Genomic DNA, 26,046 nt, shown 5'->3' on the forward strand with positions numbered 1-26,046 from the left:
ACAGTGATTAATCTCAAATCTGCACAAAATTGGGTTTCCTTTGACATTATCTTACCCCCTCTCACACTCTGCCACCCTTTCTCACTCACGCACCCCCACTCATCTGTACTTTGCCCACCCCTGTATTACCGGCTTCAAGCAGTTTTCAGAAGATCATGTCTACTATTCTCGCAGGAATTCCAGGGGTAACCATCTAATTGGATGACATTCTGGTGAATGTGTGTCCTGTGATCAGCGCTTTGAAGCTGTGATGTAATTACATCGCAGATCTGCGACGTGGTGCGTCTCATGACGTCACAACCTGGAGACGTTTTTTTTGCACTCGGCGGTAGGACCTGGAACCAGGAGGGAGGTTGCGTAGTTCATTATGGACGCTATTTATACATGTCATTTTTCATCAGTGCAACCCTGATGATGGTGCTTGTATACACCGAAACGGTGGAAGCTACTATGACTTTAAGTCATTAATATGACTTTTTTGGGCACTCATTGAATCCTCTCTATTTTTGGTGTGCTTGACTCCATTTTTCCATTCTGATTAATGGACCATCTCTAAAAAGTCATACTGCTATTCTGGTTCGACTGCAAGAGTCCAACGTAATTTAGAATGAAGAGCTAATGTGTTTTTGGAAAGCCAGAAGGTACAAGTTTTCAGAAGATGGGATCAGAACCCTGCAGTGCATTATGGAGGTTATACATCTCCTTCCAGATCCAAGGATTAAGCTGAACTTCTTTCCTTTCTTGCTTTTCCCCCCAACTACTACTGTTTTGTACCAAATTCTGCAGATATCAAACCCCATTAAGGGTACTGCTCAAACAGGAAGCAGCTTGGCAGTGGTCATCTACTCATCACCAAGCTGTGTGTACAATGATCTGCTCGCATCAGCACCTACACTGGCTAATTTCTAATTGCAGGCATCAACCATTGTCTTTTGTGATGCTTCCATTTTTGCTTTGGGAGCTATGCTCTCAAATTCATGAGGGACAGGAACATTCTGCCTTTATGGTCTTGTCCCCAACTGGAAAAATGTATTCTGCAGGCGAATGTGAAGCATTAGCCTGTATATGGGCAGGTGTGCGATGGCACAATTTCCTCTCTGGTAGGATGTTCCCGCTGCAAACCGATCAGTGTCAATGTCCAGTTCGGGAGATCGCCGTCTTCCCATCTACAGATTGTACTAATAAGACTTTTAAGTGAAGTACACACTGGGACAGTTAAAGCAGGTCGCAGATTATTTATGTGTCCTGCAGATTCCCAATGTACTCAGGAGGGGGATGATGATACTCTCGTACACCACAAAATGTAGTAACCGCCCAAACATTCTGGAAACTCTTAAATATGCATGGGAAGGCTGGCTGGCAGTGATACAAGGACATTTACAACCCTACTATCAGGTCCGAGAGGAGCTTTGTCCCTGGATAGAAGGTTGCCTCCTGTGGGGATATTGAGCTGTAGGACCTACTGTTTAACAGCCAGTAATTCTGATGATGGCTCATGAAGGCCACCTTGGGAGTATTGCATATGAAGCAGCAATGCAGAAAAGCGTTGTTGTGGATTGGCATGGATATTGCGAGCCTTGTCTGACCAGTGGCAAGAGTACAAAGCCAGTCGCCACCCATTTACAGGTTATTCCCTGGCCACAGGTCCCCTGGAACTGTTCAGATGGACATTTGTGGAGAAATTGCAGCAGCCCCATACCACTAAAGTGATTTGCTGGTTGCCTATGATCTCTATTGCAAGTGGCTGCTGCTGGACGGATTAATGTTTCTCCGGATGGAAATTATCATGGGAACTTATTACAGTCAACGGCCCACAATTTGTTTCCGGGGAGTTTGAGTATTAGTTGAAACAAAAGGAATTAAACACATCCTTACTAGACACAAGCAAATGGGGGTGTAGAACGTTTTTAATCCGACAGCCAAATGTGCTTGGAGTTCATTTTTGATTGGGAGTCTACTCTTTAGATTTTGATTACAGTACTGCAACATTACATATCTGTGCTAGTGGTACCACGGGACAGTCTCTAGTGGAATTGATAATAGGTTGCAACCTGCATATACCATTTAATCTTTTGCAGTTACCAAGAGTGCCATGACCCAGGAATTCAAGCCTGTGTAGCAATGCACCAATAAAACGAGATATATGGATAAAAAGTGTAGTGCTTTGTTAGCCAGCCTAGAACCAAGTCAGTGGGTTATAGTACAAAAGCAAATAAAGGATCAAACTTCCAAACACGTGTGACCCGATCCAGATTGGGCACCAGCTCAGACCAAATATTTATAGACTGCAAACTGGGCAAATATGGCATGTAAGCAGGTTGGTGCCCGTACATGGCCCCACTGCAACAGAATTCCACTTGGCTTGTGTGGGAAGTTACATCTGCCCCTGCACAATCACAGCAAGTATCTGTTATACCCGAGGAAGGGCATGAAGTTCAGTTAAGGCCAAGGTGTTACCTAAACATACTGTATTTATTTTGTACCCAGGACATACTTGAAAATGAGAGGTAACTCTAAATGTATTGTTGTTCCTCGTATAATATCTACGTAAAAATAAACCTTTAACACACTTTTAAAAGAGGAAAGGAACATGTTGTATATCTGCTTTGGTATAATCTTCAATGTTGCCATTGCCCTCTTAAGGGATTCCCTGGGAAATCCTGGATGTAGTGAATGTTGTTCAGAGAAATAAAGAGATGTTGAACTGTTAGCAGTGTGTGTGTGTGTGTGTGTGTGTGTGTGTGTGTGTGTGTGTGTGTGTGTGTGTTCTTGCAACATATCAGCAACAAAATTAAATGGACACAGTATCACTGTTCTTCAGCTTTAACATTTATTCAATGTGATGGATAAATAGATAGAAATGTATTCTTAGCAAGATTTCAAACATATCTTTGCAGGAATATAAAATTAATTTACAACATTCAAGCTGTAGTAAAAAGCCCTTGCTATGATTGCTATTCAATCTTTGTCACTCCAGCTACCCAATGAGAGACTTTTACTGGGCTCTTAAATGCTCACAGCAGATATCGCTCTAAAAAGAGCAACAGGCCCCATTACGAGACCCAGCACCATATAGCTTCTATTCCTGAGACATCCCCCACTGCCCTACTTTGGGCAAAACTTTTTTGCTCTTTGGTCAGATGAAAAAAAGAAAAGAAAAGATATATGCTTCACTAGGATACAGTCCAGATTTTCTGCGGCCACACATGAAAAACTGCAGGTATCTGAATGCAGTACTGAGAAGCATGCAGTGTGATCATATCTGTTCCCAAGCCACCATGTTGCTTTGGGTACATAGACTGGGGCTTAACTTATCCAAGGCTGCACAGGCCTACAATGTATTGTCAACAGTTACAGACCTTTCTAACACAGATCGGATTAACGCAGCAGTGTCACCTAAAAAAAAAAAAAAGGAGAAAAAAGGTACTTTCCAGGGATTATTCACTAAGCAGTGAAAGTCGTTTGTTAGCAATTCTAAATGGTTACTCTCTGCAAAAGCCAGAAATTCAGTTGCTTTAAAGTGACAGGGCCTGTGGCTCCCTGCTGTGATACAAATGATGGCCATTTTATATATGAATCCATTGATGGTCATGTAATGGGGGCCATATATATAGTTCCAATCTAAAAGTTGGCAAGTAGGTGGCATTGCTGCGGTAAAGACAAACATACACAAACTCACCATATTCTATGACCTGAGAATAAAGTTGACGGAGACTTAATGGCATTTAAGCTTCTCGAAATCAAAAATCAGGCGACATCTATAAAGAAATCAAGTTATCTCAAACCCATTCCTCTCAGTAAACATAATTGATATATGCATGAAGTAAAATCAAAATAAGAGACAACTTGCTAATTCCACACAAGGTGCTGTAGAGCAGTCTTAACATCTTCCCCATCACTGCTATATACACTGGTCATGTATCAATATCATGTACTGCTGAAGGTGTTAGCAATGTGCAACTCCGCAGGTAATAGACATATCCAGGTAACATTTCATCAAAAAGTTTTCCCCTGGCCATTTTGCATACCAAGTCTCATATGCTTTGTAAGATTACCAACATAGAAGAATTGTGGTAATATCACTGTAAATCAGCTTAAGAAGAATGCATTAAATAGAAACAGCCGTGTTAGTCCGGTTGCGATAGTGCTGAGTTAATGAGTACAGTATTAGGTGAGACCCTTTTTTATTTGGACTAACCATAATCATTTGATATTATAAGAGAGGCTTTCGAGAGTTCGTGCTCTTCCTCAGGTCAAGCGATACAACGTTTCCTTTTCATTTTACAAGCAATACTAGCATTGCAATAATACAATTATTATTGTATTGCCTGACCTGAGGAAGAACGCGCGCTCTCGAAAGCCTCTCTTATAATATCAATGGTTAGTTAAGAAGAATGAAATCCAGAATCAGTCCGCACAAAATATATTTTCAAATAGGGAACTACTCTATATTAAGTGTAGTTAAAGTTAGTTGGTATCTTTCTTTTTCGAATGAATTACTGCTGCTTTATTTTTTATCCTGATTAGATACTTCATGGTGAAATCCCCGTCATTTTTTCACTGTACAGCATATTTCTTCCAAACATATGAAAAACACCGAAAATAAAAGGGATGAAAGATAAGGAAAATGCATTAACTCGTCTTATTTTCCTTAATATGTTTATGTATGTATACAGTAACCAATAGATCACCAGGCATCTGTTATACTCCACACAATGCATTCACTGACAAGCAATAACACAATCATTCATATTGGTCTACTGCACTCCCAGGGAATCTCCTGTTATAGTACTCATCAAGTGTTCATATCATGAAGTCTAACCAGAATTACACCAATCCATCTGCTTCTGCATTCTAACGCCCACGCACGGCTACTGGCCATTGTCACAAAGCCACAGCCCTCTCTCCACCATAGGAAAAATAAACATTTTGATAAATATGTTACAAAAATAAAATAAATAAAACCTATGGGATTGGGTATTTGCTGGAATATATATTTATATATATATATATATATATATATATATATATATATATATATAATCGTCAACAGGCTCTAGTCACAAAGTGGAACATATCATGCTTCGCTATCCAGTTTCAGATACAACAAGAACTGTATGAATACAGTATTCAATAATGGGTTAAACCCATTCAGCCTTAGAGTGGAGACGAGAAAGGAATGAAAACGTATATAGATCTGTAAAAGGTTAATTTGTGAAACGCCTGCCGACACTGCTCTCTAACACACACCAACAACAAGTCTTCTTCTCTATTGCTGTTTAGATTGGGTTACTTGTAAGTGATGGGCAGCAGAGAGGAAGCAATATGTTTGGGAGAGTCATCTTTCTATATACAGAAACATAAGACCATAGGTGTCCAAAACTTCCAATACATTTGTAGAGTACGCACACGTTTTACGCTTTCCTTCTGCAAATCAAAAGATTTCTCACACACATTCATAATATATTTGTTTGTTTTCTTTGCTCTTTTTTTTTTTTTACTTAATAGTAAAAATATATTTACCTATTTTTTAAAGTTTTTTTTTTAACATTTTTATATGATGTATTTTTACATTTTGTTTTGTAATTTTTTCCCTACATTTGTATGGAAACGTTAGGCTTGGGGGTCATGACCCCAGCGTGCCACAACACCCTCATTGGAAATCGCTGCAGTGATTGGTGCTGGGTCATTAGGTAAACAAAGCGCCAGGCCTGTCCCCTGCCGCAGGTGATTACAAATAATTAGCACAGGGGTGGGCCAGGGATGTCCCTAAAACCCGACATGATAGTGGCCCGTGAGGACGGGAGTTGGCCACCCCCGAATTAGCACATTCATCTGGGCTTGCGGAAAAATAGTCTCCAAGAAACCCAACAGCCTGGAACAAAAGATTTTATTCTAAAATGTAAAAAAATGCACTGGTAATAAGACAGAAAAATACGAGTCACAACAACCTTACCACGACACACTGGGCCATTGTGGCAGAGAGGCTGGTCATATTTTTCTATCCATTCAAGTCAATGGGTGTTAACGTTGGAACGGGTGCGGTAACCGGTACCGGCCCGATGCATGTGCCCCTGTGAGTCACACTTTTGGAATAAAATAGGGTTGTATTTATGTCGATGGCTGGGATATTTTGAAGATTTATTGAGTGCAAAGTTGGCTTGTTGCATCTCTTTGTGACCCCGATGAAATGAAAGGAAGGTAAATGTAACTTACACTTGTGGATTTTTTTTTTCTAACTACAAGGGACTGCACTTTAAAGGACATCACACAGAACAGAGCGTGCTTTGGACCCCTGAAAATAAAGACGTCTCCATGTTTTAAGGCAAAAGTGGTGCCATTTCGGGAGCAGCATGTGCTCCGTATGCATCGAAGAAAAAACAAAAATAATTGAAACAAATCAGTTTTCCTTTGATACATTTGGTACACTGTTTCCCACCACTTCTGCCTCGATAAGCAAAGTGTGTTGCTTCCTCCCTCATGCGTGAAGAGCCCTGACATTGGGGACACTTCCGTCATTCGCAGTTAAAATACAAAGGCTTGATCATTGCCGGGGAAGATCTGCACACGTGTAGAACAATGCTTAGTGTTTGATGCTGCCTTTCCAGCCAGTCATCAAGCATTTCCTATCCAGTTGCATGGGATGTGACTATGTTTGGGTGATCAGGCCTCAACCCCTGTTAATCTCACAAACTATACAGTCACTTGGTTACAAGTTGATTCTCCAGAAAGGGTAGCAGGTTTCACTACGTCCACATTTGCATAGACATTTTATTCCAACATATATATTTAGAAGTATAATTCACAGGGTGCACAATTTTCAGTCTTCTTTTCCACATGCAGATATATAATATATGCATCTATATATATATATATATATATATATATATATATAATTTGTTTTCTTTCAATTTTCCCTTTTTATGCCCTCTTTGTTATGAAACTCTTGCCTAAAGGAAGAAAATAACGGGAGGCAAGTCATCCAATACAAAGGTGCAAACCTGTTAAAAGAAACACTTTCTTGGTGCTACGGAACGAGAAAATGTCATGATCTGGAAAGAAAGCCATTTCTATGATGTCACGGGCCTGCAACCCTCTTGCCAGTCCCCCCCTCGAGCAAAATACAAATGAAGTGGGCAATGATCTCAGCTGTGATCAAACTCAGTGGGACATAACTCCCAGCTCCTTCCAGTAGACATACTCAAAGCACTCATTTCCATTCTAGTCATTCTTATTCATGCAGGGGAGAATGAACCAATCAGTGCTTTCCTTTAACGTCCCTTGTTTTACTGGAGAAACACAAAACATTAAAAAAAAATATATAAAGAGAATTTTCCTTTGTTGAATAAAAAAAAAAAATTCATTACACAAGCCTCATTCTCGGTTTAAATCATTTCAAAGTCTATAAATCGACAACCGGTGCACAGCATGAAATGAAAGATTGAGTGTAGCCAGCATCAAGTACATCTGCAATAACGGCTACGCCTGTAAACACGTGTGTTTTATCATTCAATCATTCAGTAAAGAAACTTTAACCCCTTGCGTGCCACAGCATCAGAGCGCCCCACGGCCCCTCCGACAAAGAGCGGTCATGTGACCGTGGCGGCCCTTAACCCAGAAACGAAAGGGTCCTCCTCTTTTCATCTCTCTTATCATTCGGGTCACGTCCTGTGTTCCCTAGGAACGCCGGACGCGACCCCAGCTGACAATAAAGCTTTCCCTGGGTGTCATGCAGCCACTACGTCCTGGGACCCCCTGGAGTGCCAGACCCCATGACGTAGTGACTGCGTCTTCGGGCACCCAAAGGGTTAAGAGCTGCAGAACATACCTTACCCGTCACAAAAAAAAAAAGGATGTGCTCTTAAAGGTGCAGTCCCTCCTAGTAATACAGTGAACTAGAAACAGGTGACGTGACACCATTTCCAAAATATCCAGACAAGTCAAAATACCTTATACATTTTTTTCCAAGTCTCCATAATGATCAGACACCTTGGTGAGTTTTTACGATCTTTACTGAATCTTGTTTCAGATAAGTGAGTTTGTAAAATGTTATATATGTAGGGCGATTGTTTATCTATAGTCTCTTTTAGTGTTTTATTTGCCTAACGATAACAGCATAGCTAGCTTACAGAGATAAAGGAATAATAATTAACATATCAAATTCAAATGAAAGCCCCAGAGAAAAAAGAAAGACTGGTTTACACAAGAAGTAAATAAGTGAAAATTGTACTTTGGGGGGGGGGGGGGGGGGGGATTCAATATTTTAACGCAAGCCAATTACATTGATAAATTATTTAGCAAGAAAAAAAAATACGCACTCCAGATTTTAGTATAAAAAAAACTAGCATCAATTTTATTTTGGTGCTACAATGGCATTCAATCTATGCACAAAAATAGGTCATATTATACGATGGTAAATATATAAATAAGTCTCAATTAATAAGATGTAGTAATGTTTCGGGTCCGTGTGAGGGTCTGACAATGCGGACCCGAATCATTACAGTCTCTCTTTATTACTTCTGCGTATTGCAGGGCACCCTATTTCCTTTTCTTTTTTGTATGTTATTTTCTTTATTTTGACCTTTTTATTTAAATTTTTTATCTGCGATACCTTTTTGCTATTGAGAGATTTTTTTTTGTATGTGGGTCTGCCTTTAAGGAGGCGATAAACAAACAACACTGATTGGCTAAACTTGTGGCAGCCAGCTGAGATGCTGTGAGCAAAAATGTGGATTGTTCCATTCCCAAAGGCTTCATAGGGGTGTCTAAACCTTAGCAATAAATTAAAAACTATTACAAAAAATAAAAATCCACCATTAAATCCAGAAACTGATTTAAGAAGAGGTTTACATGGCTTATAGGGGTTACCTCTCACATAAAAAGAGGGCCTTGCACGCGGAACGGCATGTGGAGAAACAGCTTGTTCTCTTGCTTACATCCCAGGTGGTTAACAAAGCACAAGCCTCATTAGATAAAAGATAGCCCCCACCAGCCTGAAAACATAGGCCACATATATTAAGCATGCACGTTCAGAGCAGAGATGGATACTTAAAAGCAATTTGCAAAGATAAAGAATGATAGTAAAATGAATAAATGAATAAAAGCAAAGCCAATTGAGGATGGAAGAAGCTCCATGTGTCTCTGTCTCAGCCTTTGACTTCTTGCACCTTCTATGTGTGATCCCACTTCCAAGGCTGATGTAGAGCCCAGGAAACCAGGGGTAACTGGACTAACAAACCGTCTCACCGCGCCCGCCTTGTACTTATTCGTTTCAATTGGTATCGGAAACCCGCAAAGGACTATCGCGGAATTGCAGCAAACTGGGGCCCACTTCATTGTGAAAGGCTCAGGACAGAAAAAAACATCAATCAGCGGTTTTGCAGGTACCAGATTAACAAGATACGCAGGACTCTGACTTGCAAGACTGAATGAATGCAAAAAGCAGAACTTGCACTGGGCCTGTGCTAATAATTGTAACTGGTGCCAGGGTCCAGTCCCGTCACCATCCGGTACAATACACATACATAGAAATATTCACATCAGACCAGCACTTGTAAAAATATCAATCTAAACTTGCTACAGCATTAGTCAAAACAATCATTTAGTACAAAAAAGTCAATTGACAAAAAATAAATATAATGAAGGCAAATAACTTCACAGAAAGTCTAATAGCAAGTTTAATAATAAGAGGTACAGTCAGCACACGGATCTCCTGAAGCCCGAGGAGAGAGCAGGGAAGCGTGAAACACTAGATGTTGCTTTGGAGATCCATGTGTCGACTGTACCTATTATTATTATTATTATTATTAAACTTGCTATTCTTAGACTTTCTGTGAACTTACTTGCCTTCATTATATTGATCTTTGTAATAAATTTATTTTTTTCAACTAATAAGTTAGCAAGTTTAGAATGATAGTTTTAGGGGTGCTGGTCTGATCTACATTTTCCAATAAGAGCACCAGACCAAAGTATCACAGAGATAAAGAGATAGTTAGTACTGATGGAGATCAAGCCATGCAGTGCTTCATAGAGCAGGTCAGCCTCCTAATGACATTCTTCATTGTGGTAACATACTTCATTGGAACAATACTGACATAATAATAGGTGGGGAGAAAAGTGGTAAAGATCGCAGTTCTCTTGGTATCTGCCGCTGCTGTTGCTGTTTGAAACGTAGCATTCGGACTATATTTTGCTATAGAAATATGTAATTCTAAAACATCAACACAAAGCAAGGGGATTAGTGATTTTCAATTTTGAAGCTACATTGATCCAACTATGCTGTTAAAATGTTAGAACATCTTCTCTGGCATAGGTCCTGCAGAGATATTACTTTGCAATGTTTTGCAGGTCCCTCTGGCAGCAACGGGGTTATGGCAACATCTGCTTAAATATGTTCTACGTCCAATTGACGCCATATCGGCAGATACGAGTTGGGGAATAATTGATGGCGTTATACAAGGGATAAGGAGGAATACATTAGTCCGGCCCTTTATAAACTGTGACATGTCTCAATCGCACCCATGGCATTACCCTCTGATAAGATGTCTACACTTTGAGATTCAGAGAAACCACCAGTACAACACGAGCAAGCAACTGATTAGCACATCCCACATCTTATCTCCCAACGCAGCAAAGGAAATTGCTCCCAATGGGCAGAGACCGCAACTGGAAGCAAAACGTGGTTGGAAGCTGCTTTTACAGAGGAGATTCACCATGTCTATTGCGGGTAATGCACCCGATCCGACGTTTACTGGCATTCAAGTCAATAGCAGTTAACATGGGATCCGGTGCGGTACCCTGCAGTGAACTTGAGTGCATCTCACTCCTATGATCTGCACATAGGTCCTGAATGTCTGGCTGCAACTGATTAGTTTGAGTCGCTGCACTCACTCCACTGAGCTGTGAAACCTTTTTAACAAGATTTAGAAGTTATACAAATTCACCCCACACACACACACAATATGCACGGTGGTTCCGCCCGATGAAGAAGAGATCAGTGAAGTCCTGAGATGAGAGCATGATACATTGAGCAAACAGTACTGAAACATGCCAAGGAGACACTACACACACATACTGTACCTATAGCTTTCTGCATAGAAAACCTTAATCAGAAATAGCATCCAGAGCTTGTCCTCTGTGTAAGTTTTTCACCGCTTCCGCTTCTTAGACTTTAAAACCTATGACCCGTTTGATAGAAGCAGAGACAGCAAGAAAGACAAGATTTCCAGGAAAAGAGACAGAGAGAAGAGAAAGTTTTGAGGAGGCTGAGAGAGAGAGACGGGATCAGGCACCTAGGAAGGAGGCTGAAGAAGACATGCGAGAATCTGGAAAAGCAGGAGAACGGCAAGACTTTTTTTTTCCTTTTTTTTTTTTAAAAGAAAAGAACCAAAAGACATGAGATAGCAGGTGAACTGAGACATGAGAGAGCAGAGACAGGGAAGAACAGTATGCTGGTAAGACAGTTCTAAGAAGGTGGTGAAATAAACCCACCCTGCTAGACTTACATGGAGAGCCTGCAAGGCTATCAATCACTTGGGGAGAGGTGGGAGAGGGGGAGGCGGCTCAGCAGGGAGTGGAGGCGGCCTGGGCTTGTCTGTGCTGCTTGGCCTGGCCCTGCGATACTCCCCAAATTGATTCAAATACTGAGGGGGCTGCATTGGCTGCACCCCTTGTGCACTCAGCAGTGAATTCAACATGTTCACCGTGTCCTGGTAATCAATAACCTTTGGGACACTGTGCCCGTTGGCGCCTGTGGGCTCCCTGTCTGTTTTGCTGTGTCCCCCCCGCGCTCTGTGTGAGGTTTGGGCCAGTGCAGGGGAGTCGAGCGTGGGAGGTTTGGAAGTCCTGCTCACTTTGTGTGAGGGGGGTTCGTGCCCGGTGATGTCCTCCGGCGGAGGCCTTTTCCGGGAAGGGGCTGATGTTTTGTGCGAGGGAGCTCCCGCGGGAGCGGCAGACCGCTTGCTGCTAGTGCTGCCTGTTGCGTCCTGGTGGTGCTGCCGGTGCGACTGGTTGTTGTGGTGGTGATGGTGATGTGAGGATGACGAGCTGCTCCTGTGCTTGTCTCGACTCTTGCTGCCACTGCTCTCATCGTTTGGCACTTTGATACGGATTTTCCCCTCTTCCGGCTTCTCTCGGCTGGACACGGGCAGGCGCAGCTTCAGGGGGGTGGCTTTCTCCGGCCGCTCATGGCTTACTTCATGCAAGGGGATCTTCAGGATAATGGGAGAGGTATGCACCTCCCTGTCGCGCTCCCGCTGTTGCTGTATAAGCAGGCTCTGCGCAGCACATGCATACTGTTCCTTGAGGCTGGCACCCATGTGCTCCAGCTGGCGCTTCTGTGCCGCGAGCTCATCTGCGTGCTTAGCGCGGTATTCTTTCAGCGACACTTTTGCCACAAGAGGCACCGCTTTGGCGCTATGGAGTTGGGGCTGCTCTAAGCACGTTACATGCTCGTTAGTCCTCTCCCGCGGGTGATGTAGCGGGACCCCCAGTGGCTCTCCTGAGATTGCAGCATCCAGTTCTACTATTGAGAAGGGCTGATCTAAGGACTCGGAGAAGGAGGAGCAGGGGGAATTGCTCAGGATTCCGCTGCGGGAGATCATCCGAAGAATGGTCTGTTCCGAGAGGCTGTCATTGCCATCATCGTCGTCCTCCTCACACCCGGCCTCTTTGGGTTTCTTGGCTGCCTGGCTGATCTGTGAACGAAAAAGAAGGCATTGTAGACCGCACGGGCAGCGAAGTATTTGAGAAAAACAGGAGTCGCAGTACGTAAAAGTAACTGGTTTGGCCATGTTCACACCCACTGTGTAATTGGGCTGTGCTTTCTAAAGACCATCCTAGGTGTGAAACGTGCTGGAGAAGGAGAGAAGGAGAGAAGGCAGATGGGGTTCCCCTGCTCCACCCCCTCTATGGCCACGTCTGAGACGATGAATCAGATATGTAAGGGCTGCAGTTTCTCATCTTCCTCTGCTTTTCTTAAAATACCGCAATATAAATGGATTATGAATAAAACCAGAGGCCAAACTGGTCCATAAGGGCTTACCCTCCAGTTCCTGATGCGCTTCAAACGATTTGGAGTCTTCTCCAAGATTTGAAGAAACTCGTGCGTCAATTCTGAAATGAGAAAGGGGAGATGTTGACAAAGGCACAGACATGGAGACTAATGGCGAAACAGACACAAAGACAAGGATGCTGAAAAAAGCATTTCTAAGCTATTTAACAAGGCTGATGACTACAGTGTGCACTGGCAGGATCAAGAGCTGGAACCAGCTACTTTAAAATAAGTACAGAGCAGCTAAACTTCAGTCCTCAAAACAGGTCAGGTTTTCAGAAGATGCCTGCTTCAGCACAGGTGGCTCCATCAGTGGCTCAGTCAAAGACCTGTTGGGGGGTCTTGAGGACTAGAGTTGAGCCCCCCTGGTACTGTATAGAGGAAGGATTGAGAGATATACACAGAGACAAGAGAAACTAAGAGGTTTTTTTCCCACAGTAACTGATACTATACACAATGGAGAGAGAGGGGGGGGGGGGAGAGGAGGAGAGAGAGAGGGAGAGAGAATTAAAAAAAAGATATCCAGACATGATACAAATAAAGTGACAGAATGATGAAACACATAGGTAAGGTCAGAGTCACTGGCACAGGACATCCTGCTCGAGAGTAGCACAGCCAATTAGTAGACTGTATAGGATGTTTAGAAAAGGTTCCCTTGTTATTTCTTTGATTTATATGTTAATCAATGACCATTAACTCCAACTGACTAGCACGACTTCCAGTGTAGTGACCTGACCTAAAAAAATAGAGCTTCAATGTAAAAGAGAGTTTCCACAAGGAGATCAGCCTCACCAGCACATTAGAACTGCAGACATGGTCAGGGCATGAGGACCCGGCTATATAGCTACGTACCGTCCAGCAGCTTTAAAGTGACCGTCACATCTACGTACTCCCACCATGGCTTCCCGTCTGTGGAGACCGGGATCTCCCAGTTAGACCACTTACACGCCAGGTGAATGCAGACACAAGCCACCACCGGCGGGGTGTACTGAAGGCTGAAGGTGGTTAAATGCAGGCTATGGGAAAGTAGAACAAGTGTCAGAGTTAATACCCGCAGCCGTACCCAGCCTTCCTGTGTTATCCTTCCTATCCTCTCCAAACACACACCCCCAAGCATATCACAGATTTCCCCAATTTGGCTGCCCATGTTCCAAGAACACCCACTTAGGCCCCAAACCATCAGGCAACCATCTCACAACCTGAGAGGTGAATCAATATTAACCTGTTTGTTGCCATGAAGTAGGAAGTCTGGGCCAAGTCCTTGCTCGCTAAGAAGAGAGAGAGGGAGTCACATGACTGCATGGGCTGCTGGATTCACCATCAGGTTTTGGAAGTGTGATATAAAAGGGTGTGTGAGTGTGAGCACAGGACAGGCGGTGAGTGAGCATGGTGCAGAACGGGTCAGCAAATACCTCACTGTACACAAAAAGCAGAGGAGAGGCAAAGGTCTTATATCACATGCAAGATATTAGTGCTCGTTTACAGTACACTTTGTGGGAAGTGATGCTTCAAGGTGCGAGTGGAAACAGAGGTCACAACTTGAACACGGGTATTGTTCACGAATGTCAAAATAACACTGCCAACTACCTGTTCCTTCTACCAGTGGCATGAATGTAGGCACTGGGTTTAGCTTGTATGACATACCTTGTTAGATGGGCATGAAAATAACACAACTCTTAAACCAGTGTGCAAGTATGTGAGAGCACACAATAAACTCTGCACTGTTAGTGTGTGTAAGAATTCATTTGGTTTGTGAACACAGTCAAGTGTATCTTGCACAGCAGCTGTTTGTGAAAGGGGATATAGGCCTTGCCAAGCACCAGGACTGTGAACAAGTGTCTTACCTCGGACTAGCTGAGTACACTTCACTACATGAGTGTGAGGATGGTCGATGGTAATCTCAAACCCTGAAAGAAGGAAACACATTTTGTGCCTGGGAGCTGCCACTTGCAATATCACATCACAACAAGACTGTGATATTGCTGGGGAAAACATAATTGAAACATGAGGGTGCAGAACAACTGGATGGCATAAGGGGAATTAGGGGAGCTGAAAAGCCCCCAAACCACCAACCATTATACCCATCAAATCACGACCTCTCCATCTGTGGTCTTTATCCTGCCAATGATGCAACTTATATTTTTCTATATGTAATACCATACACAAAATATGAACCTCTTTACATGAAAAACAGTAATAGTCATAGTCTGTGATACTCCTACAACACTTATGGCAACAAGGCACTGCAGGGATTGTGTTACCATCACTTTACCCTTTCAGGGACTAGCCTCCGAAAAGGTTTAACCGAGGGTAAGCCAACTCTGACAGTGTAACAAGGCTTAAAAGCTCAGGAATCAGTAGGTTAAACATGCCAGCACAACACATTTGTATAAGTCCTCAACAGCCGTACAGTCTTATTCTGCAGACTCTTCCTCCAGGTCAGTCTTGCTCCACGGCTGTGGACAAGGCTTTGTTAAGGCTTTGCAGGCTTCCCCATTTCCAGCCCTTCTGCTCGGGAAGACTTACCCAGGGTCTGCAGTATAATGCTCTCTAGAATGACCAGGTCTTGGGCTTGTTGCAGGTATGCCTGTTGTTGAGAGGACATGCAGATTACTCACTGGGAGGCACTCTATACAAAGCCCTAACACAACCAGGGTCTAGGAGCAGGATCACCATCTGGACACAGCTCTGCATGGCCTGTTTTTCCTTGATGCACTATAGCATCTGTAGCACTTTATTTCCTACTGAATAAAGTGGGCTATAAAACCCAAATCGATAGGTTCTCTGGTAGCAATGTAGTTAAAGAAAAGGTCTGGATCGCCAGGAAGAGCAGAATTGTATCCAGTTGGCAAACCTGCTGGGGGAAGCTGGGCCCCACAGACCAGACTGAGGGAAAGGATCTACCCCATAGAAAAACATAGCTTCATGCAGAAAGGTCAATGAAAACTCTGCCCTCTCTTTGGGCTTCCAGCAAAGTTTTCAAAATACAGTATCTGACGCCTTAACATTTGATTATCAGGCAAAGTGCTCTTTTCCAGCCTTCGCTTGCATCAGAGGTAAAGTAGGTGTGGGTAAAAACAAGAGACATTCAAACAGCCCCTTAGGACCAGCGCTGAAACTTCCTCAGAAACCAACATTTTTAACAAGCAAGAGAAACCCAACTTTAGATGAGAGAAGGAACAGAGCGATACCATACACTACCCAAGAAACCTCAGGGCAGAGACGCTAGCTTACTATCATCCAGACCATTGGCTCATCAACTCACTCCTTTGGTTCCCACAAATGGGTTTCATATTTAGTTGCATATGTCCTTTCTGTGATATGTGCAGTGTGTAGCTGGTAAGCTGGTGAACTAAGTTATCTTACCACCAACACTGCTAATAGGGCATGCAAAGCAAAGCAAATAGGGCATGCTTTGCTCTGGCAGTTAAGGTGATAACGTTGCATTCACTTACAAACGCTAAAATATATTATAATATATATTTTCTTTAACTGTGCATGCAATGTCTTGTATATATTATATTCACAGCTGCAGCAGATTCAATATCAGCCACCCCAGTGTACATCTGCGTTGCCCTAAAGGCGGACAGCCTTTGGCGCAGCCAAAGGGTGTGAGCCATTTGCTGCCATTCGCTAATGTTAAAGCTGCTCTATTTCAATCTGAAACTCATAAGCCCTTTATCCCTTGTACCCAATTTTCCAACTCAATCTGTGCATGAAATGTATGTGAATTCACATAACCCTGTTCTTTTAATGTAACCATGTATTGTTATAACTCTGTGCCCAGGACATACTTGAAAACGAGAGGTAACTCTCAATGCATTACTTCCTGGTAAAACATTTTTTGTAAAATAAAAAATACGAGTACGTTCCTCCCAAAGTATAGTCATGCAGCCATTTTAAGAAAGAAAAAAAAAAGCCCCAGTTGAGGGGACGGTGGGGAGGTCTCTATTCCTCCTTCAGACTATAGAGACCTCAATGTTTTCTCTCTTCCCTTTGAGTGCAAATGTGCAACAGCTATTGATTCAGTTTGGCCCTAAGTGGGACTGCTCATTTACATACTGGAAAAGCTTGCAAAGTACTGAAGATTTCACAAGTATAGGGTATTTTCTTTGGTAGAAGATACTGATGAAGTAATGTTGTGACCTGCTGGACGCCTAAAAAAACTAGCCATCCGACAGCCATTCCAAAGCTCGAAACACTGGACTCCTTAGTTTAGTGTTAAACACATGTCCATACACTGTACTCGCAAGCACAAGTGCAAAAATTATTTTACCACACTGGGTGATATTTAATAGACAGAAACAAGTTTTCTGCACAAGGCCTGGAAATCTGACACTGTAAGTCTATGTAATGCCACAGCGCTGAGTGCTAAATCTCTCCGCCTGCAGTTTTGACTCCGACAGCTGAATGCCAGGGTTAAAAGTTACAGTTGCCACATCTCAATGTCCGAAAATTAAGAAAAGTTTATACATTTTACATGCAGCTAGCTGCATGGCAGTGAATGTTGGAGAGGCCACGGAAACCATTGCTGATATTAAGGGGCTTTTCATGTGACGTACCTATTAAACCAGTCTACAGAATACATTAAAACAAAAATAACGGTTTTTAAAGCTATAAAATATTCTGGAAGACTCAGTTGTTTTATGTACATAAGCAAGCAATATACCAGTAATAGGGAGCTTGTCTAAAAATGTAATCTGTCAAGCTTTGTTTTTAAATAAAACATTGATCATTGTAACAAGCTTTTCATGGTGCCTACAGCTATCAGTGACCTAATTGTGCTGCATCAACAGGACCTCTCTGGTAAACTGGGACATTGGGTAGCTTTATTTAATAGCCGAGGATATGCCTGAGATCCATTAAGTGAGTCTAAACATTGAAAATCTCTGGCAGTAGGTATTGTGTCAGATACAAGATTGATCATCAGAAATGGTCTGCAAGCTGGTGATCTTTTACTCCTTTGTACTGTCTGTAGCTCCCTACAAAATGCATTAAAACAACACCTTTGATGATAGAGGCATTTTGTTTCCTTAGTTCACTTTCCTCCCCAAGTCACCTACCTCGCTTCGGGTGTCAGGAGTGGGATCCTGTGGGTTCAGACAAGCGTGTGCTACCTTGATGACATGCTCCAGTTTCCGAGGCTGCTCCTCCACTTTTGCTGCCAAGAAGAGAGCAGCGGGTGCTACAGACTGAGAGGAACAAAAGTGGTGGTGAGTGGTGACAATGTGCAATAATTCTACTGCACTGACATCACCCAAACTAAGCCAGGAGGAGACGCATTGATGGGAGAGGCTATAGATGCTTTTACATTGCTAGTGAGAGGAAGTTCTGAAGAAGGAATATTCTCTGCAATGTTTTTCAATGTGTACAACAATCCATTACAATGAGCTGCATTTCAGTACTGACCATAAATCACAGTTGTCTTATCACTGCTGCTCCTGCACATGCCACACAAACATTGTATGGACTGTATACACTAAACCATTGAAGTGATAGCTTCTAATGAGGATTAGCAAATGAGGCCCAAAACTTGGGCTACAGTCTATCTACATCAAGGGCATCCAACAGGTCAGGTTTTCCGGATATCCCTGCTTCAGCGCGGGTGGCTCAGTCAGAATGACTAAGCCAGCGATAGGGATATCCCTGCTTCAGCACAGGTGGTCCAAATACCTGGCCTGTTGGTGGCCCTCGAGGACTGGAGTTGGCCACGCCTGATCTATATAGTAAAAAACAAAAAAAACATGCCCGTGCTGGTAGCTCCAATTTCTGAGACACTCATTTATCACACAAGAGATGTCCATCAAAGCAGCTAACTATTGGTACAACCTCCCGAGAATGAGCACGTTCTCACTTACGTTGCGATGGAATCGGGTGAAGGACTGGACCATATAGAAGCGATGCATGTATACAATGGCTGTGTTGATGGTGAGCTGAGATCTGTATGAATATGGCTAAGGAAACAGTACATTTCAACATACGACAGGGTGATTCAGAAAGATTTGACTCCAGATTTATCAATATAAATACCCTATTATTTTTATTGCAAAAACAAAACTGCCAAGGCAAAGCCTTTTCAGTGTAAAATCCAAAGTGGGTAAAAGGCGAATTTATATTATGTATAATCTTTATGTATATAGCGCCCAGTGTACTCAGCGCTTTACAAGGACAATACAGCACAGGGAATTATAATAATACAATAAGCGCAGCAGTCAGACAATATGAGAACCATTTTGGAAACGACAACAAAATATATGTGCTGCAACAGCATTTCTACTGAATGAGCTGAAGGTCTCTATCAACCAATCGAAGCTCTGCCTTTTCCCATGGGCATGCCGCCTTTTCTCTTCCTTTTCTCATGGGCATGCAGCCTTTTCTCATGGGCATGCAGCCTTTTCTCTTCCTTTTCTCATGGGCATGCAGCCTTTTCACAGAACAGGCATTTATGGACATTTTATGCAAGGACATTTGAGCTACTTTTGCAAATTTTTCCTATAACTAAGTCTTCACCATGGCACCATTCTCCATGCAAATATCCCCAAATGTAAGCAGTATACATTGCATATTGTGATATTTTGTTGTAGTTCTGAAGTTATGCTTATTGGCCTACATCCGCATAAGTATTAAACACATTTTAACCCCTTATGGTGCACGTCAAGAAATGGGCTACCCCAGGGGCCCTTATGATGCACACCGTACGTCATTGCCCTCTGCTAATTTTTTAAGGTCTGTACACGTTCTGCGCAATTGCGTACCACACTAAAGTGGCGCCCCCTCCTGATCACACACGGACAGAACAGTGGAATGATCATGTGATCGCTCCGAAGAGCAGTCACACAATGTAGAAGTGGCAGAGGGTCTGTGGCCTCCAGCATTGAAAGGGTCAAAGCAGGAATCCCCTTAACTGTTTTTCCTCAGCATGGAAACCGAGGGGTTCCTCTGGAGCTGAACCACACTACTTCCCAGGATACCTACCGGTGAAGTTACTGGTGCCTCTCCAGGGGAATGGCCATTCAAATTTCATGTCACATGTACCAAGAGGAAGCTGTACTAACTATTGGCCATGTAAACCTCCTACCCTTTAAGAAACCAGGAAGTGAATCAGTAACTTCACCTGTATGTATGGAACCAGATAGGGTCCTTAGGACCTCCCAGTTCCCATCCTGCAAAACAAGACAATGGGTTATGTAGGCAGGATTGCTGCTTTAGTATGAAACAATTGTGAACAATAATACAGAAGTTACATTGCAGTGATTCAACTTTGTGTTAACTCTGACATATGCTTGTGAATAGAACTGCATCATTTTTTTTAGTACATTATAAACTGGGGAAGATTTTATTTTATTCACCTTGGGCCTCATGCATTGAAGTCACTGCAGTAACTGTGGAGGTCACCCTTAAACATGGGTCTTGCCCACATATTTACTAGCAAAAACAAACAATAACATTGTCAAACTTATTTGTAGCACACATGCCAAACTGTACTAATAATCACTCATTCATGAGCATACACAATTTGTTTAGGAGTTGGAATGACTTCAGATTCACTAAGGATGCTGGCATTTCCCAAAAGATCTCCCAAACAAGTCCATCTCTTAGCTCCACTGGTAAACTGAAATGCTTGGACTGAGCAATTTAGTTTAACAGTAGAAACGCTTTGGTTGTCAACTGCACCAGAATTAAGGGGAGATTCTGAGAAACTGTGCAGTTAATACACAAATCATTAACATTGTTACAATAAAAATCACAGTAATTGAAATGCAGCAAAAGTCTGATGGCCAAGTTTCATCTTTCGCTACTCTGCCAACATGATCCAGTTTTCTCTCCAAGAACACAAGGCACACCAAAATAAAACATTCAGACTTTTTTATTATTCAATAAATGACGCCACACACGGTTCTCCCAGTTTTATTGTGTGAATATGCATTTTGTTTTTATTTCTGCATTTATTTGTGTGTGCCTTGTACTCTAGGAAGACCCTTTTAATGCCGTTTCTCTTTTTGGGGCTCTCCATGCATTTACTTCACTTCAATAGACCAGAAATGCTTTGCAAAGTAGAAAAGGGGTAACACCTTGATCTGTATTACAATAGTATCCTTCTGTTTCAATTCTCATATTGATTAAAAGCTGCAAGAAGCCACATTGGTCCAGCAAGATACATTATCTGTTGTGATACCTTTTAATGGATAAGCATCAAGCGTACATGGTTTCCTTGAGCGTAAACTTTCGAGACGGCAGGGTTCTCCTCGCCAGATCTTTAAACTGTAGACAGGAGGCTTAACACAGCACAAGGTCTGTGAATGAGGTGTACAGAAGATTAGCATACTGCATTTGGGGTATTGCCTGCTGGTGTACACATCCATGAACGAGTTGTTCATAGGATAAGTATATGGAGGTTGGTGTATTCACCTCAGGTATCAGATAGTTGTGCAAACACTGTACAGATCACCTCTGGTGAAGAGACCTCAGTGGTCTCAAAAGTTTATGCCCAAGAAAACCCATGTACAGTTGATACGTTGTTCCATTAAAAGTTCCATAGCCTACAAAAGTATCTCACACTCGTGTTGCTCAGACCTACAAACTTTCACAGATCTCAGGTCGCATTGATATTTTAGCACCGGCAGCTTCATTAGGCTTCGCTTATAGTGCCGGCGACGCGACGGCAACGTCAGGCTGCGGTCGCTGGAAAACTCAAATTGAGATGACTTCCAGCGATCGCGACCGAGCCGTCTCTCCGCACTTACTATAAACACACGCGACGGCGATGCATTTGTTTTGACGCAATGTCGCACGGCTACTATAAGCGCAGCCCCCTGCTAGAGGCCAGGAGGTCCCCCAATAACATGACATTTCTCTCTCCCCTCCCCCCGGCTCTCTGATTTGGGCCTTGCAGGCTTACACGACGTTGTGTGAGGATATTACAGATCATGGTGTAAGCCCGGCACCTCTCCCCAAGCAGCATCCCCTGCCGCTCCCTCGTGTCGCGCGCGCACACGCCCCGGCCGTTCCCCGTGTCTAGGCGGAGGCCGCGGCCTCGATGCTCGGGCCGGGCGCTGTAATTCGCGCTACCGCTGCGGGACGGGGGGAGGGGGAAGGATACACGTCGAGCCGCTGGCCCATGTCCTGCAGGAGGTTGGCCGCCTGCTGCCGGTACGAGAGCTCCTTATCCGGGTCGAGGCCCGCGCGGCGGGACGGGCTCCGCTCCAGCTGCTCCCGGGAAAAGTACCAGCGGCTCGGCGCCATGGCTGAACGGGGCGGGGGCGCGTACGCACGGAGCGGGGAGTGACGTCAGTGACTGGACGTGTGCGTAAAGCGCGTCAAGGAAAACGGGAGGGCGCGCACGTTGACACGCTGGGGGAGGGCGCGCACGTTGGCACGCTAGGGGGAGGGATCAGGCCACGTCATGTGCATGTTAACCCTCTCAGTACCAAACCCCTGCACAGCCATTACACTCAGTAGTCTTCTATTGAGACACACTAGTGATTTCCAGGGGCTCAGGACTACAGTTCTGACCCCCCCAATACATACAAAAACCCTACCTACTATATATATATATATATATATATATAATACATATACCCCCCATACATACATATAAAAAAAACCACCCAAATACATATAAAAAAGAGCCCAATCCATTAAAAAAAAATAAAACAATACACATAAAAAAAAACAACCCTCCCCAATGTCCCCCAGGACACACTTGAAAACGAGAGGTAACTCTTAATGTATTACTTCCTGGTAACATATTTTATAAATAAATAAATATAAAAAATACACCAAAACATATAAAAAAGCTGGGCCAAGCTTACTTCCGGCGTACTGACGTCAGAGAGCTCGGCGGTGTGGGACAGAGAGAGGAAAGGTCCTGTAGGCAGCTGAGAGACGGGGCCCGGCCGTGACAGGCAGCGGGGCCTGGCCAGAGGTCGGGGGAAATTTGCAGCGTCGGCCGGGCCCCCCCAGCCAGTGGGCCCGAGACACCAGCCCCGGCTGTCCCCCCCTCTCGGCGGCCCTGGATAGTATTATCATTGTGAACATCCCGTCGTATGGGGCAAGGTGTGGTACCTCAGACCACCCCCTCCTCCCCCCCACCCCCCCCCCCCCGATAAAGAGCAGTCGTGCCAAGGAGCTTAGAATAGTTAATTATCACCCTACAATGGGTGCAATTCAGGATAAGAAGCTGTCTTTGGTATTGAAAGAAGAAAGTTGTGATGGTCCTGTGGACATAACCACATGTATAAGTTGTTGCTGAAAATCAAAAGGTTTTTCACTAATAATCGCAATGAATTTGTAATCCACCAACAAAACTGGACAATGTCTCTTAATTCCCATAGAGCGGTCAGCCTGTTCTTCCCCAAAAACGAGCATTTCCCTATGAAGTACAGTGCAAGAGAGGGTGGGGGGGGGTAGAGATACAAGAGAGAGGGGGATACATTAAAGGGGGAGAGATACAGGAGAGAGGATGGAGAGATATAGAGGGGGAGATACAGAAGAGGGGGAGAGATACAGGAGAGGGGAGGCGGGAGAGAAACAAGAGAGGGAGGGAGATAGAGGGGAGGGGAGACACAGGAGAGGGGGGGAAGAGATACCAGGAAAGGGGGAGGGAGAGACACAGGAGAGGGGGGGGGGAAGAAATACAGGAGAGGGGGAGAAATACAGGAGAGGCGGGAAAGAGATACAAGAGAGGGAGGAGATCCAGGTAAAGTAAGAGTAGCATTTTGAAATAAAAACGTGGCATTTGAATCCTCCCCAAAACTGTTTTCTTTCTATCTGCTTCTAAAATTAGAGTCGCCTTATTTTCGGGATCGCCCTATAAAACGGGGCAAATACGGTATATATCCCTGTATATGGAAGCAATGCCATTCTGTCATACTGTACCTACCAACTCACTTCATCTCAACAGTGCGATAATGATCCAGTCTTGGTCTTGTAATCCCATTTGCTGTCCCGTTCGCAACATTGGTATCATAGAGGTTAGATATGAATAAAGACACTCCTGGATCAAATGGCTGGTATTTTGTTGGGCCACCCATGGAGGTAGATGAATCAAATTGTCATCCGTGGTGTGATCACCCCAAGACAACCATTCATTTAAAGGGCCAATTCTGTGTTAGGACGTGTAGGACCCTATATGAATTTACCAAAAAGAACTTTTCTGTCAGCTCTGACGTACCCCAAGGGTGCTCTTTTCTAGGAAGTTGTTTTGTTGACATCTTATTGGAAACCGTTCAGCCGTATCGTCTAAGTTTTTCTTACATGTAACCCCCAGCAATTCTTTTAACGCTTTGTGTTTGACTATAGGGAAAATCTCTTTGCAAGGATGAAAGTTCTTCCCTGTGTAGCCATGTGGTAAAAATGGTATACAGTTCTCTCTCATGCTGGCAGTAAGCCTGGTAAGTATACAGGATTGCCAGCATCAATCATGGAGGTTTGCCCTCACACCCTGGTGAGGTGTCATATGAGGTGTCATATGTACATGAGGGGAGTGGTAACAGACCTTGTGTCCATTGTTAGTGACAAAGGAGGTGGAGCCATTTCCTTGGTATATAAGACACAGCACTGCCCAAATGTAGTGGTTCAGCATGTATGCAAATCTATGTTCAAGGTCAAGGGGATAATCTAACGTGATTCTGCAGCAAATAGCCTGACCTGCAGCAGTAAGGCTGGCAGGGCCTACACTGTGTCAAGGGACCTGTCACAGGTGGTGATCTCCCTGAGGGGAGAGGTGATCCAACTCCATTGGGAGGGCAGATAGATCTTCAGAAAGGAGAGCACAGAAGATGAGCGGCTGAGCTGTTGCTGCGAGGGGCAGTCTGCCTATACCATCATCGATAAAGATGCCCTGTTTCACAACAACCCCACTGTGTGAGTCTGGAATTACTCAGCAGGGGAAGGCACCAACAAGAAGGAGTTCCTCATCAGAACCATCTCCTTGCGGACGCAGAGATCCTGATGAGGTGGAGGCGCTGCACTGGATATAGGTAGGACTCATGCACACTTCCTCAGCTGCCTGTCTGGGTTGACATTCCCCACACAACATCATGCGGGAGACTCAGGAGTCCGGTTGCCAACAGGTGCACCACCAGACACGACCATGTAATGGGGACTGGTTAGACCACAGGGGCCAATGTGAGATTGGGTGGGTCAGGCCAGTCAGAAAGTCCGTTACACCTGTAAATTGTTTGAATTTGGGGGCTTGAGAAAAAGATTAAACGTGATGTCCCCATTCTCCATTGACCTCTAAAAACAGCGCTAAAAGTGCGTAAATTAAAAACAAAAAACTAGTGGGATTGTCTGATTTTAACAAATACAATAAATCTGCTTCATTACATATTGGGGCGGGTTATTTTGACCGCACTTTTAGAAAGATTTAAACTAGATTTGTGCTAAAAGGCAGTGATTATGCCAAAAATCGCGCTCAACGGCGCGCGCCTGATAAACAAGATATAACAAACCAATACGAGTGCACATACCAAGCGCGACATAAGCGCCGCGACGTACTGCAAAGCATTTGTCTCCTCAAGCGATTTGAGATTTTGCTATTCACACACGACGGTCGCATCACGTGACTTGCATGGCCAATCACAGTGCATCATCAACCAACCACTCTGGCCATGTCTCCCTGCAGTAGCGCTACAAATCTCTTTGGCGTGTTCACATATTGCACGGCGACGTCGCTACAATGACTTCACCGGATCGCTTTGCAGCTCTGCAGTTTTTGGTATAATTAAGGCCTAAGAGAGGGATGCTTTCTAAAAGAGATCTATTGCCTATGAAAAGAAAGCGAAATTGTATTTTTTGTCAATAAAAAAAAAGCAGAGGCATTCTAGCTGTAAAAATAAGTAGTGGTTCTCATACTCCCAAGCACCGTTACACACTGATCCTGTCTAAAAATCGAATGGCATCCCAATGGATTTAATTTCTGCATTTCATAGTATGCTGTGTTGCATTGACACAAGATATTCCAGAAGACCCTGTCTGCTGACTTTAAAAGG

The 26,046-nt window shown here is 43.7% G+C and overlaps 1 protein-coding gene across 2 annotated transcripts; it reads right to left on the reverse strand.

Annotated features, from left to right (window-relative positions):
• Window positions 1–2,807: 2,807 nt before the first annotated feature.
• CCNT1 (cyclin T1) lies at window positions 2,808–22,337 on the reverse strand. 2 transcript variants are annotated; one of them, XM_075591208.1, is made up of 9 exons: window positions 22,152–22,337; window positions 18,910–18,991; window positions 18,115–18,243; window positions 15,578–15,638; window positions 14,896–14,958; window positions 14,274–14,319; window positions 13,904–14,067; window positions 13,043–13,113; window positions 2,808–12,695 (listed from the first exon to the last, which is right to left on the reverse strand). In XM_075591208.1, exons 1-9 carry the CDS (start codon window positions 22,292–22,294, stop codon window positions 11,529–11,531), a joined length of 1,926 nt encoding a protein of 641 aa, XP_075447323.1. In that variant the 5' UTR covers window positions 22,295–22,337; the 3' UTR covers window positions 2,808–11,528. The 2 variants fall into 2 exon arrangements, with proteins under 2 accessions (XP_075447323.1, XP_075447324.1); XM_075591209.1 differs by lacking the exon at window positions 22,152–22,337 and adding an exon at window positions 20,401–22,126 and having other exon boundaries at window positions 18,910–19,005.
• Window positions 22,338–26,046: the final 3,709 nt, after the last annotated feature.

Source organism: Ascaphus truei, chromosome 3 (genome assembly GCF_040206685.1).
Source record: "Ascaphus truei isolate aAscTru1 chromosome 3, aAscTru1.hap1, whole genome shotgun sequence".
Lineage (NCBI taxonomy): Eukaryota > Metazoa > Chordata > Amphibia > Anura > Ascaphidae > Ascaphus > Ascaphus truei.